Source organism: Dendrobium catenatum, unplaced genomic scaffold (genome assembly GCF_001605985.2).
Source record: "Dendrobium catenatum unplaced genomic scaffold, ASM160598v2 fragScaff_scaffold_1220, whole genome shotgun sequence".
Lineage (NCBI taxonomy): Eukaryota > Viridiplantae > Streptophyta > Magnoliopsida > Asparagales > Orchidaceae > Dendrobium > Dendrobium catenatum.
In genome coordinates this window covers 4,351,108-4,366,284 of record NW_021319682.1, presented here as the reverse complement: position 1 = coordinate 4,366,284, position 15,177 = coordinate 4,351,108, and the positions used below count along the sequence as shown (strand labels likewise).

General features: G+C 36.0%; 2 protein-coding genes across 3 annotated transcripts in view; both read right to left on the bottom strand.

Moving 5' to 3' along the window:
• Positions 1–134: 134 nt before the first annotated feature.
• Positions 135–11,425, bottom strand: LOC110100321 (glutaredoxin-C8). The gene is made up of 4 exons (XM_020827766.2): positions 11,116–11,425; positions 7,810–7,883; positions 1,629–1,727; positions 135–403 (listed from the first exon to the last, which is right to left on the bottom strand). Exons 1-4 carry the CDS (start codon positions 11,286–11,288, stop codon positions 324–326), a joined length of 426 nt encoding a protein of 141 aa, XP_020683425.1. The 5' UTR covers positions 11,289–11,425; the 3' UTR covers positions 135–323.
• A 1,170-nt stretch (positions 11,426–12,595) lies between these two features.
• Positions 12,596–15,177, bottom strand: part of LOC110100309 (uncharacterized protein sll0005) — a 45,379-nt gene continuing 42,797 nt past the window's right edge. For both annotated transcript variants that reach the window (XM_020827752.2, XM_028699199.1), the window contains 2 exons: positions 14,014–14,286; positions 12,596–12,970 (listed from right to left, as the gene is read on the bottom strand). In XM_020827752.2, the coding sequence (XP_020683411.1) occupies positions 12,725–12,970; positions 14,014–14,286 (519 nt within the window). In that variant the 3' untranslated portion in view covers positions 12,596–12,724. The remainder of the gene's footprint in view (positions 12,971–14,013; positions 14,287–15,177) is intronic.

Genomic DNA, 15,177 nt, shown 5'->3' with positions numbered 1-15,177 from the left:
AGAGCATTAAATGAAAATAATAAGATCAGTGAAGGACATAACAAACCACGCATTTACTAATCATTTTTATTACTATTTAACTATTTATTAAAATTTAATAAAATCACATTATTTTCCTCTAAAATTTGAAGGTATTAGCATAAACAAAACTAATTATGCATTGAATGTTCTTTCTCCATAATAGTATTGCGCTAACTATTGCCGAAGAATCTGTAGAAATTCAACTAGATTAAGGGACTGTGTGGTAGAAAATATCGAGTCAAGAAAGACTATTACAACAATAAAACATATCTACCGTCTACAAAGAAATGAGCATTTACTCTTTAGAGATCATCATTTGTGATGATGTTGCTGATACCCAAAATCTTTGCTAGTTTTCCACTTTCATATGCTTCAACGGTATCTGCAAAAATTCCAAAAAAAAAAAGTCCAAGCATATATATTAAAGTTTGGTCATGATGATTTAGTTATTTGATTAGATTTGAAATGAGTGCAATACATGACTACAACAACAATAACAACATCAAGCCTTTGTTCCACTACGTTGGGTCGGTGTTATGCCGGTCCAGCTTGGACCGGCTCTACCTGGACCGGCCCAGCCGGTCCAGTGCTATTCGCGACGGACGCAGAGGAGCCGCGCGGAAGAGAGAGGGAGCCAGGGAGTGGGGTCCACTTGCAATTCAAACATGGGTTAAGTGTTTTTGGAGGGAGAAGGAAGGGTAGAGTAGTCCTTTTGCTTTTAATTTGAATTAGATTGTATTAATAGGGAGTTATGAGGGGATTAGGTTTTCATCTTGATTTGGAATGAGTTTTGTCTTCTAGGTTTTCTTGCTTGGGCTCTTGGCGTTGCCGGAGATCGTTGGAGAGTTTTTCCTTCCTCTCGAATTGAAGGAAAGTTGTATCTTGCAAGTGCTTTTCATCCTTTATTGAAATAAAAGCGTTTGCATCATTTTTCTACGTTTCTCCCTACGTTTTCTCTCAGTTTTTTTCACTGTTTGAGCTGTATTCTTGCTGCGGACAGCAGTTTACTTGGCTTAGGTATTTGATTTGGGTTAGGTTTACTTGTGCAAACGAGTATTTCCTATCAGTCGGCTACATGAATCTTGTTAAAAGTCAAATTCTCGTTTAAATCTAATAAAGAAAGATTATTTCTAATATTTTCTAACTAAGTCTTTTTAGGTCTACCTCTACCTTTCTTAATATATTTCAAATCTAATACATCTACTTTCCTAACCAGGTCATCGTTTTATGAGACCAAACCATCTAAGGCGACTCTTTCTAATCTTATCTTCCACTGAAGCTACTCGAATCTAAGGCGACTCTTTCTAATGTTATCTTCCACTGGAGCTACTCGAATCTTTTCACGTATATGCTCATTTCGTATCCTTTCTCTAAGGAGGGTAAATCCACTCATCCACTTGAGCATCCTCATCTCTGGAACAGTTAACTACTTAGTAATATGCTTCTCTTTTAATGACCAACATTCTGCTCCATAAAGTATTGAAGGTCAATTAAAATTTATATTACATTCATTTCAAAATAAAGCCAACAATTTTGAGTCATCCAAACTAAATTTAGATCAGGATAATATGACTTAAAGTTTTCTCAAGAGGAGTTGGTGTGATTACCATCAGAGCCACCCAAATGCTTTCCATTAATGAAGACTTGAGGGACAGTTCGCCTTCCAACAATTGTAGACAATGCGTCCTGGATTTCTCCACCATCATCTATTACAAATATTAAATGATATAAGTAGATGAAATAAAAAAATATATTTATCTGCTTTTGAGTGCAGATATTCTTTGAAGTTTCAGTGTAAAACAAGCCTGTCCTTCAATTGATATTAGACATTAATGCTATCAAGAGAAAGCAAATTAACTTTCTCATAAATTTAAAATAAAAACCAAAATGAAAATATGAAATCATCGGTAGAACATAAATCATTATAATAAAAATCCTACAGATGCCGGAACTTCTAGAACTACCACGTGATTTCGAACCTTCGAGGTTTGAGAAACTGGTGCATGATATGATTTATCACTCTGATAAGAAAGGTTTTTTGGGATGGGGATGGACGACCCAATATATGCATAACCGTAGTAAGATATGGACAATAGATATTCATATTCAACGTAAGTAACTCGATTATCAAAGAAATAATGGTAATGATCAAACACATCAACATTGGTATGCCTGGAAGATGGTTAATAACTCTAAAACTATCAATGAGTAGAGTTAACAATGTTGAAAAAGACTAAAATTTGAAACTTATTCAGATTGTACAAAATTTAACTTAACTCAAAATCAACTTTACTTAATTCCTAGTGGATTTTGAGTTTCCTTGACTCACTCAAATGTATACATCTAGTGAACTCGAAATATGTGATATGGAGGAATCTCTTGAGTTTATTGCCGTTTTTTCTCCCAGCTTGCTGAAATTTTCGGCCAGAATCGATCGGGATTCCCTTGACCACAACTAAGGGAAAAGGGATCAGAAAGGAGGAGTTTGACGAGGAAAGCTTCTTCCACCAAGAACTAGCTCTTAGGGCTTCGATGAGAGGTGGAATAGGGCCTTCAGAAGGAGGGGGAGCAAGAAGACAATTTCGTGGGGGAGATGGTAGGGTGGCCGACTAATATGGGCGTCGGATGGAAGAAAGGTGGGATTTCCACCCACGATGTACAAGGGAAACAATAACAGGAGAGGGAACAAGGATGGAGATGCTAGGGTGAGAAAGCTGAAGACACCGTTCTTTGAAGGAGAAGATGCTCAGGGATGGGTGTATCGGGTGGAGAGATACTTTGCCATCAATGGGCTAACATAAGTGAAAAAGCAGATGGCTGAGGAGCTATGTTTGGAGGGAAAAGTCCTAGCTTGGTTTCAATGGAGAGAAACGAGGTATCTACTTCATCCATGGAGAGAATTTAAAGAGGGGTTGTTGGAACATTTTCGAGCAATATGGGAAGGAGACCTCCATAAGCAGTTTTATGCCTTATCTTAGGAAGGGACATTTAAGTAGTACCGAGGAAAATTTGGCTGTTATCGGGCATACTGAGGGGGATTTCAGAAGAAGGTTTGGTAGGAAATTTCATGAAGGGCCTCAAGGAGGATATACGGGAAGAACTCAGAGTATGGAAGTCTAACGGACTAAGGGAAACAATGAAACTTGCACAAAGGATTAAGGAAAAACATAAGAGGGAGAAGACCTGCAGAAGTAGCATTATGGGATGTGCCTACAGGAGTATCTCCACAAACCTGGCACCGATGACCCAAACGATGTCTTTTCAGAGGGAAGCACCTAAGGAGAAGAGCAATGGAGTACATCCGGATAACAATTTCAAGTGCCTCATAGATGCAGAGGTACATGACAGAAGGGAAATGGGATTATGTTATAGGTGCAATGAGAAATTTATGCCAGGACATAGGTGTAAAAATCGTACCCTGCAGGTTCTCTTGGTGTGTGATGAGGAGGAGGTGGGCGAGGCAAAAGAAGAAGAGGAAAAGGAGCTTGTAAACTTGAAGGTGGCAAAAGTTTCATTAAACTATGTAGTGAGATTCACAATGAATTACACTAGGAAGGTGAGGGGATAGATAGGAGAAGAGGCGATGGTGATCCTAGCGGACAATGGAGCTACCCATAATTTCATATTAAACCAGGTGGTGGACAAACTGAGGTTGGAGTTGGTAGAAATAGATTGTTTCAAAGCAATGATGGGCACCAGGAAGGTAGAGAAGAGCAGGGGGATATGTCAGGGGTTGATGGTGGAGCTGTCGGAGATTCACATCAAGGAGGATTTTCTTCCCTTGCAACTGGGGGGTATTGACTTGATTTTGGGAATGAAATTGCTACAAACCTTGGGGGAACCAGGGTAAACTGGAAGGAATTAGATATAGAGATCCAAGTGGAGGGGAAGAAAGTGATAATTATGGGAGACCACCGTGGGCTCAAAAAATTCGCGCCCCGACCTCTCCTGCTTTCTTTCGGGTGAGTTTTCATAGATTAGGTTCTGGGATAAATTTTCAGAGGGAAAATTGTGTTTGAAGATAAAACACTACCCAGAGATTGCACCCTCATTTTGCGAGAACTTTATGATATGAGTTTTGATTTCCTATAGGCGCAAACCCCTATAGTTAATTACCCCTCCCGATCACGAGAGAGAACTTTCGATTAAGGCTAGCAGTCAAATGAATATGTTGTACCTGTAGATACGTAATATTCGGCATATATTAGCAGCATGTTTGGTATTTGAAATTTTGATATTTAAAATAAAAAATTTCACCATCTTATACTTAAAGCGGATGGTGGGGGGATTGATGATGAGCTTGATCAAGATCCCATGGTTCCATCGTCTTGGGCTATCATGGTTCCTGGTCTACTAAGTAAGAGGTAGTCGACCCAACCTGACAGAAGGATCCTTGTCAGCAACCATGGGTTGCGTCGTCCAAGTGTACCTTGTAAACCTAGGATGGATGTTTGTCTAAGGGGATAAATTTGAATCAACTTTAGCTAACAGAGGACTTTGTGCCCTATCGATTATATCCCATTGACTTACATCTCAAGAATTTAATGCCATTAGGGAGCATACGGGCTGTGGCCATGATTCTAATTTAGTGGTGCCATTTGATGGCAAAAACAACCAGTTCAGGGGCCCCGGTCATAATCGTTTACCTGTGGTGTCATTTGGTGACAAAATTGCCAATTAGATGACACATGTCACATCCTTACTGGCAGGAGACAGATTGAAAATGAATCCTAGTGATATTCTCGACCAGACACTAGCTCTTTGTGAGCTAAAGTGTATTTTTGAATTTGTCCACCTCGATAAATTATTACGGGGGGTGAATGTATTTTGCTTTAGATGGTCAATGATTCATTTCAATTTTAAATATTTTGTTTTTGATAATTTTTGAATTTTAAATTTTGTGAGCATTTGAGAGTTTGGGAGGCAATGTTTGGGGTCCCCTCTGGTTGATATTTTCTGTCAACACAACCATCATCGGGGTATTTATGGCAATTTTCATTTATGGATTGAACCTTGTCGACCCTTTCAACTTGCCAATAGAGGATCATGTTGTTGTCAGCTGTATGCTTTTGTTAGTAAATTTTCATTGTTCATAGGCCTTAAAGGCCTCATATGAACATATTAAAACAAATATTTCGGTTGACGCCGTGACTGTATATTTATTTGATAGATTGAACCGTGTCGACTCCTATCTACTCGCATAGAAGAATCGAGCTCGAACATGGAAGATTCAAAATTGAGGTGGTTCCTTGGAAGATTCAAATTGAGAGATCATTTAAGCAATCAAATTAGAAAGTGCAACTCAGAAAAGAGTGATAGGTGGTTCCTTGGAAGATTCAAAATTGAGAGATATTTTAAGCACTCAAATTAGAAAGCATTGACATGGTGGGATCACTAAGAGAAGAGTTCGATGAATCTGCTTCTAAAGAAAGCCTTATTATGCAAGCAGGGGTTAAAGAGCTCAATAGAACAGTCATCAACTAAGATTAAATGTGACATAAATTTATGAATAACCTCCAGGTTGGGGCAATGCAAATATAATTTGCCAACAAAAGAAAAAATGAGAGTGGACTAGCAAGTTCATAGCTCTCATCTACAGAGAAAATAAGTGCAGCTTTGCCTTAAAATGTAAATGATTGCTTATGCTATGGTGGACATAAATCTTGTTGAAAAAAATAAAGAAAAGTGGCCAGATGTAGAGCAATACAATCTTGAATCTTGCAACCTACCAACCACTTTTGCAAAGGATTGAATAGTGAGTGCAATAGGAGCACAATATTTTATGACATGGAAGGAGGAGTCTCAGAGAAGACAGCCAACATCAAAACAAATAGCGGTGATGGTGACAGGATTGGAGATTCAGCTGAAGCCTTAGGTACAATAGGTTCAACAAGAAAATGTGAAAGTTGGCAAAGAGATGGCAAAGTTATAGCCCAGGACAACACCCCAGTAGATATCAACGTGCGAGAACAACTGAGCATAGGAAGTGAAGGTACACCTCTCCCATGGGCACGAAGACACATTGGTGATAGCGCCCCACATAGATCACTTGAGGAAGGGGAGTGCTGGGTGGATGTGGGAGCAAGCGTGGATGAACAATAAGAGGCACATGTGTGCCTTGTGCATGAATGAGCATGATGCGAGACGGGTGAGAGTGCTCTTTGAGTGCATGAGCATTGGGAAAACAAGAGGATTGAGGATGGAAGATGTGATTTACTGTAATTATTAGATAAAGGAATTCATATGGCTTGAGGAGAAAGTTAGGGTTAAAGTGAGGGAGGGTGAGGATTAAAGTTAAGGTAAAGTATAATTAACTTCAAGAAATTTGGCTCTGCCACCTATTAACATAGAAATATTTATTTGATGTCAATTTGATGCAGAAGAGGAATAATCATCATCATCTCATTAGCCTTATCCCAACTATTTGGGATTACTTTTTTGAATCTTATCAATTTTCATTAGTGTTGAAAGATTAAGAAAGAGAATGGGCAAATCTAAGATTACATGGATAGAAGTTATTCAAAATGATTTACAAAGAATAATTTTAACACTTGAGACAACACTCAATATTGATGCCAAATTGATTATGAGTTCTTGATGTAGATCTGCTTGATTTTCTTCTTCCTTATCTTTGAATTTGCTTCATTTCTCACTTTAGATGAGAGGGAATAGAACATAAGGAGTTTAAGATGAGGAAAGCAATATCAAGATTCTCTCCTTATTTGTAAATTCCCATGAGGACGGAATTAAAAATTACTAAGTAGAGAATTTTATATAAGAGGCCTTGTGAACCTCTTAGATTTTCAAAATGTGCAAAACAAAGAGTGAGTTTAAAGAAAAAGGGAGGGAGAAAGAGGATTCCAGCTATTATTAATTGCCGAGAGAAAGAAGGAACGTATGAATGGGGAAAGAAAATTCATGAGGGAGTGGGCGGAATCTATGGCTGTAATTGTGTTGAATTGAGACGAGAATACCATGGATTGTAATTCGCTTAGTCATACAACAAGTTATTCATGCTTAGCTCAATTTTTAGTCAAATTTTTACATATATGTTCGTACTTGACTTATTTAGATTATTTATTTTTCTATAATTGACCTTGGCTCGTACTTGACTTGCCTTAATTAATTCAAGGAATGCTTAACCCAGCTGATAAACCAGCTAAAAAAATAAATAAATATTTTTTTTTTCATAAAAATAAATAAATACTTGGCTTTCATGTTAATAAATAATCTACAATTCTAAATGAACAATAGTTCGATAAAAATATGGAATTAGTATCCAACTACTTTGATACAAAATAAATAAGATAATAAATAAGCAACGAACAAGCTTTCTTGTAATCATACAATATTTATTCGTTAAAAATAAAGAAATAAGAAGTTATGCCATCAAATTAATTTGCAAATTCACTAATACCAAGTTTGAACTCTTCAGAAAACTTTGTGCATAGAAATATTACAACACATCGAGGATTCTGGCCTCGTAATTTCTAATTTAGAAGGTTCTCCATTCTAGAGATTATAACCATGAAATAAGACGTCAACGAAAAAAGTCAGTTGAATGTTTTCTTATATCTGCAAGTATGCAATTCAGTACAATCAAGCTAATTGAATAGAAACTTACAATGGCTACCAACATTAATGAGTCCCACTTATATCTAGGATTTTTACATACCAAAATAATAGTGAATGGAAGATATTAATATGTTATGCAATTATCAACTGATCTTAGTATCTCACAATTTCAAATATATCAGGGAAAGAAAAAAGGCAGGACAAATAACACACCTCTCTGATCAAGCTCCACAACATATGGCGCTTTCTTCAATTCACTGAAAACAGCTTTTGCTCTTCGACAATACCTAATATTATCCAAAACTATGAGGGAGTGAAATATCATACAATCGTTAATAGAGCATGAACAAATAAGCTTCTCTAATATATGCAGTAAACTAATAGATTGAATGTTGCTAATTACCTAGCAATAGCACATCATAGCATGGAACCTAGAAATTAAGTTACAAGGAAAGGGCTTTCTTTCACTTTAAACTTAATATGTGTCATGCAAAATGGCAAATCTTTTGGGAATGTAAATGTAGAATTGTACGTGATAGACATTAGTCAATAATAGCTTATTGCAAATAAAATGAATTAAAAACTTTTAGATCTAAGTCTTTTCTTTCTATTCTAGGTGAAACATATCACATAAGTAATGCAGTAGAAATTACATTTTAAAAAGATACTCAACGGGCTCCGAAAATTTGAGCTTTTAGTGCTTGGCCTCTCTGTGTATATTCGGGGAGAATTTTAACAAATTATAAAATTTTTGGAAAACATATTAGATAGAGATAAGACATCTCAGAAATTTCATCCTCCTATACGAGATCTTTAAGATTTGAGTTCTAATTTCCTATAGACACAAACTATCCCTCCAATAATGAGAGAACACTTGCGATTAAGACAAGTTATTAGATAGATACTAAGTATTTGACATATAGTAGCAACATATTTAGATGTTTAAAACTTAAAATTTAAAGTTTAAAATTCACCACTTTGCACATACGATGAATGGTTGGGTGAATGATGACGAACCTCATCAAAATCCTATGATTCATTCGTCTTGGGTTGTCATGACCCCTAGCCTACTTAGTTAGAGGAAATTGTCGACTCAATCTAACCGTAGAATCATTCTCAGCAACCATGAGTTACTTCCTACAATGATATATTGTAGACTTAGGATGATTATTTACCTAAGGGATGAATTCAAGTCAACTTTAGCTAACAGATGAATTTGTGTTTTATTAATTATAACCTATAATTCATTACTCAAGAGCACTAGCCATTGAGGAACATGCGAGCTTTAGTTGTAACCATAATATAGTGGAATCGTTTGGCCAAGCCACCCGATTAGAGGGCAAGGATTATAATCATTTAACATGTGGGGCTATTCGGTCAAGCCAGGGGTTCTTTGTGGAGCCATTGGGCCAAGCCATCGATTAGAGGACCAATTATAACTATTTATCACATAGAGCCGTTCTGCCAAGCTATGCATTTTATAGAGTCAACCAAGCCAAAGGCTAAAGGACAAATGCTACATCCTTATTGATAGAATCTTAATAATATTCTCGATTGGACATTTGCTCTTTGTGAGCTGAAATTATTCTTGAGTTCATCGTCCTCACCAAACAATTCGGAAGGTGAATGAGTTTTACTTTAAGTTGGAGGTGATTGACTTTCGATTTTAAAATATTTTAAATTTTGATAAATATTAGATTTTTAAAATTTTATGAAAATTTGTGCCCTGAATGGCTAGTTTTGGAGTTTGGAGGCCTTGTAAAGGTAGAATCTCCTCTGGTTAAAATTACTTTCATGACGGCTATCATCATGATGATGTTAAAGTCATTTTAAAAGATTAGTATGTTTAGTGAGGTTCAAAGGTAATTAGAATAGTAGAGCCCCCTCCAATTGAGATTCAGTTTTAACACAACCATCATTGGGGATATGAGTGGTCCATAATTTGGTCATTTGAACCTTGTTAACTTGTTTACCCGCTAATAGAGGATCGACTAGGTTCGGCGATTGATTGTTATGTGAACGTTGGAGCCGAGAATTAATATTTTTATGATGAAATTCATTTAGAGAGGCTTTGACCTTTCAACAAATGCATACTATGAAAGACCCTTTGCGTGATACTAAGAGAAATGTTGTTAGTATAATTCTAAAGAATTTACCCCTTCCTACACCAAATTATCCTCATGTCCTTTCCATCCTACACTAGCTACCTTTTCATAATATATGATGGGTGAATCACAAATATATTAAAATTCATAGGTGGCTGTGACAAACCTATTTACCCCTCCAAAAGATGAGATTGTACTTTTGCCTACATAGTTTTGTCATTTCTCTAATGCCATGGTTGGGTTTTAGAAGGCCAACCTTCTTATTGTTCATCTTGGAAACCAATTGTGATTCTTACCAAATGGTTTATGGGGAATAGGATATTCTCGACAATTGTTCATTCACGTTGGTGGTTTAAAAGAGATATTACTTTCAAAACAAAGATGTTAACAAAATAAAAGCTAAAAAATATCTAATTCACAGCTACTATATGAGTATTGCCAAATATTGGCTATACAAATCATATCTCAACCATATTTTAGCCCACTTGACAATCAGACATAGACGGGAATTCAAATTTTAAATTACAAAAAAATATTCATAAATATGTATGAACAAATACTTCCAATGGGATACCGGCCAACATCTTAAACAATAAAGTAGTTGAAATAATTCCACATTGAACTTCAAAGGCGACCCACATGGTTCCTTAAATTACATGTAGCAGTAAAAGCCCCTATATCTCAGAAATTGAACTCTCTATAGGATCCTTGTTTAGCATTCGCCCAAACATCGAAAGATTGAAACACTCAAATACTTCAAACAAACAGCATATCTTAAGTTTACAACTTAAGTCTTTAAATTCTCATGAAATTAGATAAACAAAGTTAGATATTAAAAAAATCAATTGCTCAGAATATACAAAGCTCTACTTAAAAGTCCTTGAATAGTATAAACATAAAAGAAATCCTAAACATAATTTTGGGTGGTTTAACTTCGACAATTTTAATAAATCCATTTCAACTCTTATTATCATTTAAATTCAGGATTTGTTAAATCCTACCATTCCTAGGATTAATGGATTTAAATATTTCTCCCTCTCACAAATCTTAAATCCTATTAGCAAATATCAAAACAATTTATCAGAATATAGCAAAATTTAAAATCCATCATATCATGCAGTTTTCAGGTTTTAATCCACTCAAGGTTTACTAAAGCTGGATTCATACTAAATCCTACTCGTTGCCAAACGAACAGCCCCTTAAACATCCATCCAGGTACCATAACTAATCCAAATTTCCATATTTAAATTGTAGACATTTCCTCTTGACCTCAAAATGGACAGATCCTGGACGTTAGGTTACATATTACCCTGAATCACCACTAGCGGCAACTCAAATACAGCATGGAACACGGAAATCCAGGAACAAAATAAAAAATAAAAAATAAAAGGATTTAGAGTAAAAGGGAATTTACGGGCAATAGGACTTGGAGAAGATAACGATGTTGTGGGCAGCGACGGTCTTCTTCACGAAAGCCTCCTTGCCGGCGGCTCCGAAGACTACCGGCGACAAGTAGAGAACGGCGGAAGCCACAGCGAGAATACAGACTGCCGCCCTGCCAAGCCGGTTGACTGCCGCCGTCTCCATTTCGTAACGGATCTCGTCGCCGGCGATAGTAAGCCACCAGAAGAATATGGAAAAGAGAGCGGAGTGCTGGAGAAATTATTAATGGCGGAGTCCGGACGGCTGCTTCCTGACTTCAATTTGATCCCTTTCACACTAGAAATTGTTGACTGGTTCGGTTGAGTATTTATTGAATATTTATTTATAAATATTCAGAAAATATTTAATAAATAATTAATAATAAATATTATTGAGTATTTTATGAATATTTGTTAAATATTTTATGAGTATTAGCTGAGTATTTACTGATTTACTATATATTTATTAAATATTTTATGAGTATTTACAAATAATCAATAAATATGCAACAATCCGGATGGTTCTTCTTGTCTGGACTTCGCATAAACAGACTGTATAAAAATTATACATGAATTGTATACATATGAAGTTGTTGTGTTTTGAAATATTTGCGCATATTATTAAACATTAATCAAATTTTTAATAATATTTATATAATATTGTTCATAATCATAATATTTAATTTTTTATATTTAAAGGGATTAAAAAGAGATAGTTTTATCAAACATATCATGCTCAGAAATAAAATATCAATTTATATTAATATATGTTAAAAAAAAAAACTCAGAAATAAAACACCACCAACAAATTTTTTATTGCGGGCCATAGTATTGTCACTAAGCGAATTGTTCTTTACTATGTTTTTTGCAGCAGCGTATACCGGCATTCCAATATTTTTCTGAAGTTAAAAGCCCTAAGAGCCGAAGGTAATATTAGGATCACCAATGGCCACTCGTAAAACTACAATTATAAAAATAGAAATTTAGGCTTCTTTTGGGCCAGCTTTTTTAATTCTTTCAAAGAAAAAAAAATTATTAATTTTTTTTTTGAATTTAAAATTTTCGTACTAAAAATTATTTTAGAAAACAGTAAAAAGCTAGCCCAAACAAGAGAAATTAGTAGGTGCGGTTACTAGACAGTTCAAAGGCCAAGCAAAACGAGCCACGTCACCCAACACACAGCAGTACATAGTAATGACACAGTAAATTGATGACATGACGCATTTTGATTAGCCTCCGGACAACGTCCGATGACCGCACGTAATAATTTCACTTCAAACAAAGCCTTAAATAGAGCATACACAGTTTGATGATAATAAAACTGAACGTACACCAATGATTTGCTTCTACTTGCACCTTGATTTAAGCCCAACTAAATAACGAAAGGAAAAATAGACAACATTTTCAATTGTTTGAGAAGATGGACACATAAAATCAAAGATATTTAACTGCTCAAAAGGTGAACTAAAAAAATTATAAAAAAATAGCTATTTAGTATTATATTATTCTAAAAGTATTAGCCTCCTCCAGCATAAGTACTCACCCTGTAATTTGTGCCATTGCATTCTATAAACTCATTATGATTCTGGACTATATTGTCTCTCAGTAATGTCGTAAAATATTCTCCTCCAAAATATGAAGAATTCTGGAAGAACAAAGCCAAAATGCTTCAGGTAGTCTGTATTTGGAATGATCTACAATTGCTGTTAAGATCTCGAGCAGAAATATATGAAGCTCAGGTTTCAATAACATTCGAATCAACAGTGCAGCCCATAGCTCGGGTGCCAAGCTCACGGCTCGCTGGAAGGATTGTAAGCCAAGCCAAATCCTTGAGATCAAATCAACTCTCTAGCAACAAAACAAAAAAAATTGGTTGAAGATAGAGAACTCAAAAAAAAAAAAAGAAATCATGTTAAACAAAAACTTTGCTTCCATGGAGATTTTTGTGGCATAAAATCAATTTGGTTTTATCTTAAACTGATGTAAATTTTCTAAGCCTATGTTTTATTACTAGCTTCTATATCTTGATTATATGACTCATTAGTTTAATTATTCTATAATTAGGAGTGTCAAATGGGTATTCGGGTCGTATTCAAAATTGACATGGGTTCAAACGTGTTGATTCTAATCCGACCCGATTTTATAAACATGTCAAAATATCTGACCCGGACCCGATCCGCATGGGTTACCGGGTTGACCCAACCTAACCTAGTAACCTGGAATACACAATAGTTTGCGAAGGGGGAGAGCGTGGTGGGCGTGGTGCGAACGCAAGGGCTGGAGGGAGAGCATGGTGCGGGCAAGCTTGGCACATGCGCGGGAGGGCAAGCGCGGCACGGTCGTGGGTCCATATGCACGAGCTCAAAAGCGAGAGGGAGAGTGCGGCCTACGCAATGCGAAGCGCGAGAATGTTACGACCTACGAGCGTTCATGAGCGAGGGAGTGCACTATGGAACGATTTGCCTCAGGTGCGGGTCCTTGTGCACTGGGCTCAAGCGTGGGAGAGTGCGGGTCAATTCAGGTAACCTTCGAGTTTCCGGGTCAACCTGAACCCATCCTGATTTTAACAAAACCGAACCCAACCTGTATGACAAACAAGTTGATTGAAACCCAAAATTTTTTAGGCCGAGTCTAGATCGGGTTTCAAGTTTGATCAAATATTGACACCCCTATCTATAATCAGCACAATCTTACATGTTACATTTACTTTAAACATTGTATTATAATGATTATTCTCCAATCATTATTTGGTTCGTATTTTTTTTAAAAGATCTTATTATCTTAAACCCTAAATAAACATAATTCGAATAAAATTTTTAGATTTCATTTATCAAGAATTCAATTGAACTTCAGAAATTTCCCAAACAAACAGAAAACAAGACATGACAAACCTCCTGACTACACTTTGTTGTTTCTTGCGTCAAATCTCTGCAACGAAAAGTTTCCTCTTTAAGAAAGGCATCTGCAACTTTAATGATGTCCCGAAGGAGAAAAACCCGGACCCTTTGACCTTTCACAGATAAAACAAAGCACAAAAGATCCTCCGTTGCAGCAACCACAGAATGCATGTCGAAGGATTTCCATCCACGAACAGATGTAGCTCTTGAAGCCGAGTCAGAAGATTCATTTGTTTCCTCAGAAGATAGATCAGATATAGCTGCAATCTGAAGTGAAAGTAATGCATTTGAACATAACTTGTTAAACTTCTTAATCAAAAGGAATACAAATATTTCGAGCAGCATTAAAACAACAGTCAAGGTTCAACCGAACACAAATCATCACCATAAAATTACATAACTGGCATATTTCAATTTCCCAAAAATGATTTGTTAATGTTTCCTTCACTATTCAGTAGTGCCGGATAAGAAAAATGTCGTTTGGCTTATGGTTCAAACGATCATTTTCTAACCGTAATAATACATCACAAAGAATTCACACAAGATTTTTAAATCCATTAAAAAAGATAGCGATGCAGGACACAGGCCCAAAACAAGAATTAAGGTTAGGTTCAAGTCTATGTTGCACCACACTGGTTCTTGTAAGTTAAATTATATTTCTTTAACTAGATTTCGTTTATTTAAATTTGGATTTAAGAATTCATTAGATTCGTCTTATTTAAATTAAGATGAATTATCATTTTGGATAATCATTAGATTTAAACTTCAATTAGATATCAGGATTAAATTCAATTTGTGAAGGATTTAGATTTGAAAGTCATTTGCAAGCCCATTTCGATAAATACAGTAAGATTGAGTGTATTTCTTACTATCTTGGAATTGCAATTAGAGTCATTTTCCTATATTCCCGCTCTCGCCTCTCCATCCTGTTTCCTTTCACCGGCACTTCGTGTGGACTTGATATTTCTCCTATTCCATACTCTCTCACAGGAAAAATGAGACTGATCAAGCGCAATTTAGCCCGCCTCAGTCTGATCTCCTGCATGCTCAACAACACCCAAACTCATGTTCTCAAGTCCATCCATAGCCATGGACTTGATGCTCGCTAGATCTGACTTTGATTTATCCTTCTATTTCTACACCAACATAGTATTGGAG

What these genes read in the sequence shown, in the direction of transcription:
- LOC110100321 (XM_020827766.2), bottom strand. Translation starts at nt 11,288, where the DNA reads ATGGAGACGGCGGCAGTCAACCGGCTTGGCAGGGCGGCAGTCTGTATT. An exon ending in TTCTCCAAGTCCTATTGCCC is followed by an intron (nt 7,884 to 11,115) that starts GTAAATTCCCTT and finishes GGATAATATTAG; the next exon opens with GTATTGTCGAAGAGCAAAAG. An exon ending in TGTGGAGCTTGATCAGAGAG is followed by an intron (nt 1,728 to 7,809) that starts GTGTGTTATTTG and finishes TATTTGTAATAG; the next exon opens with ATGATGGTGGAGAAATCCAG.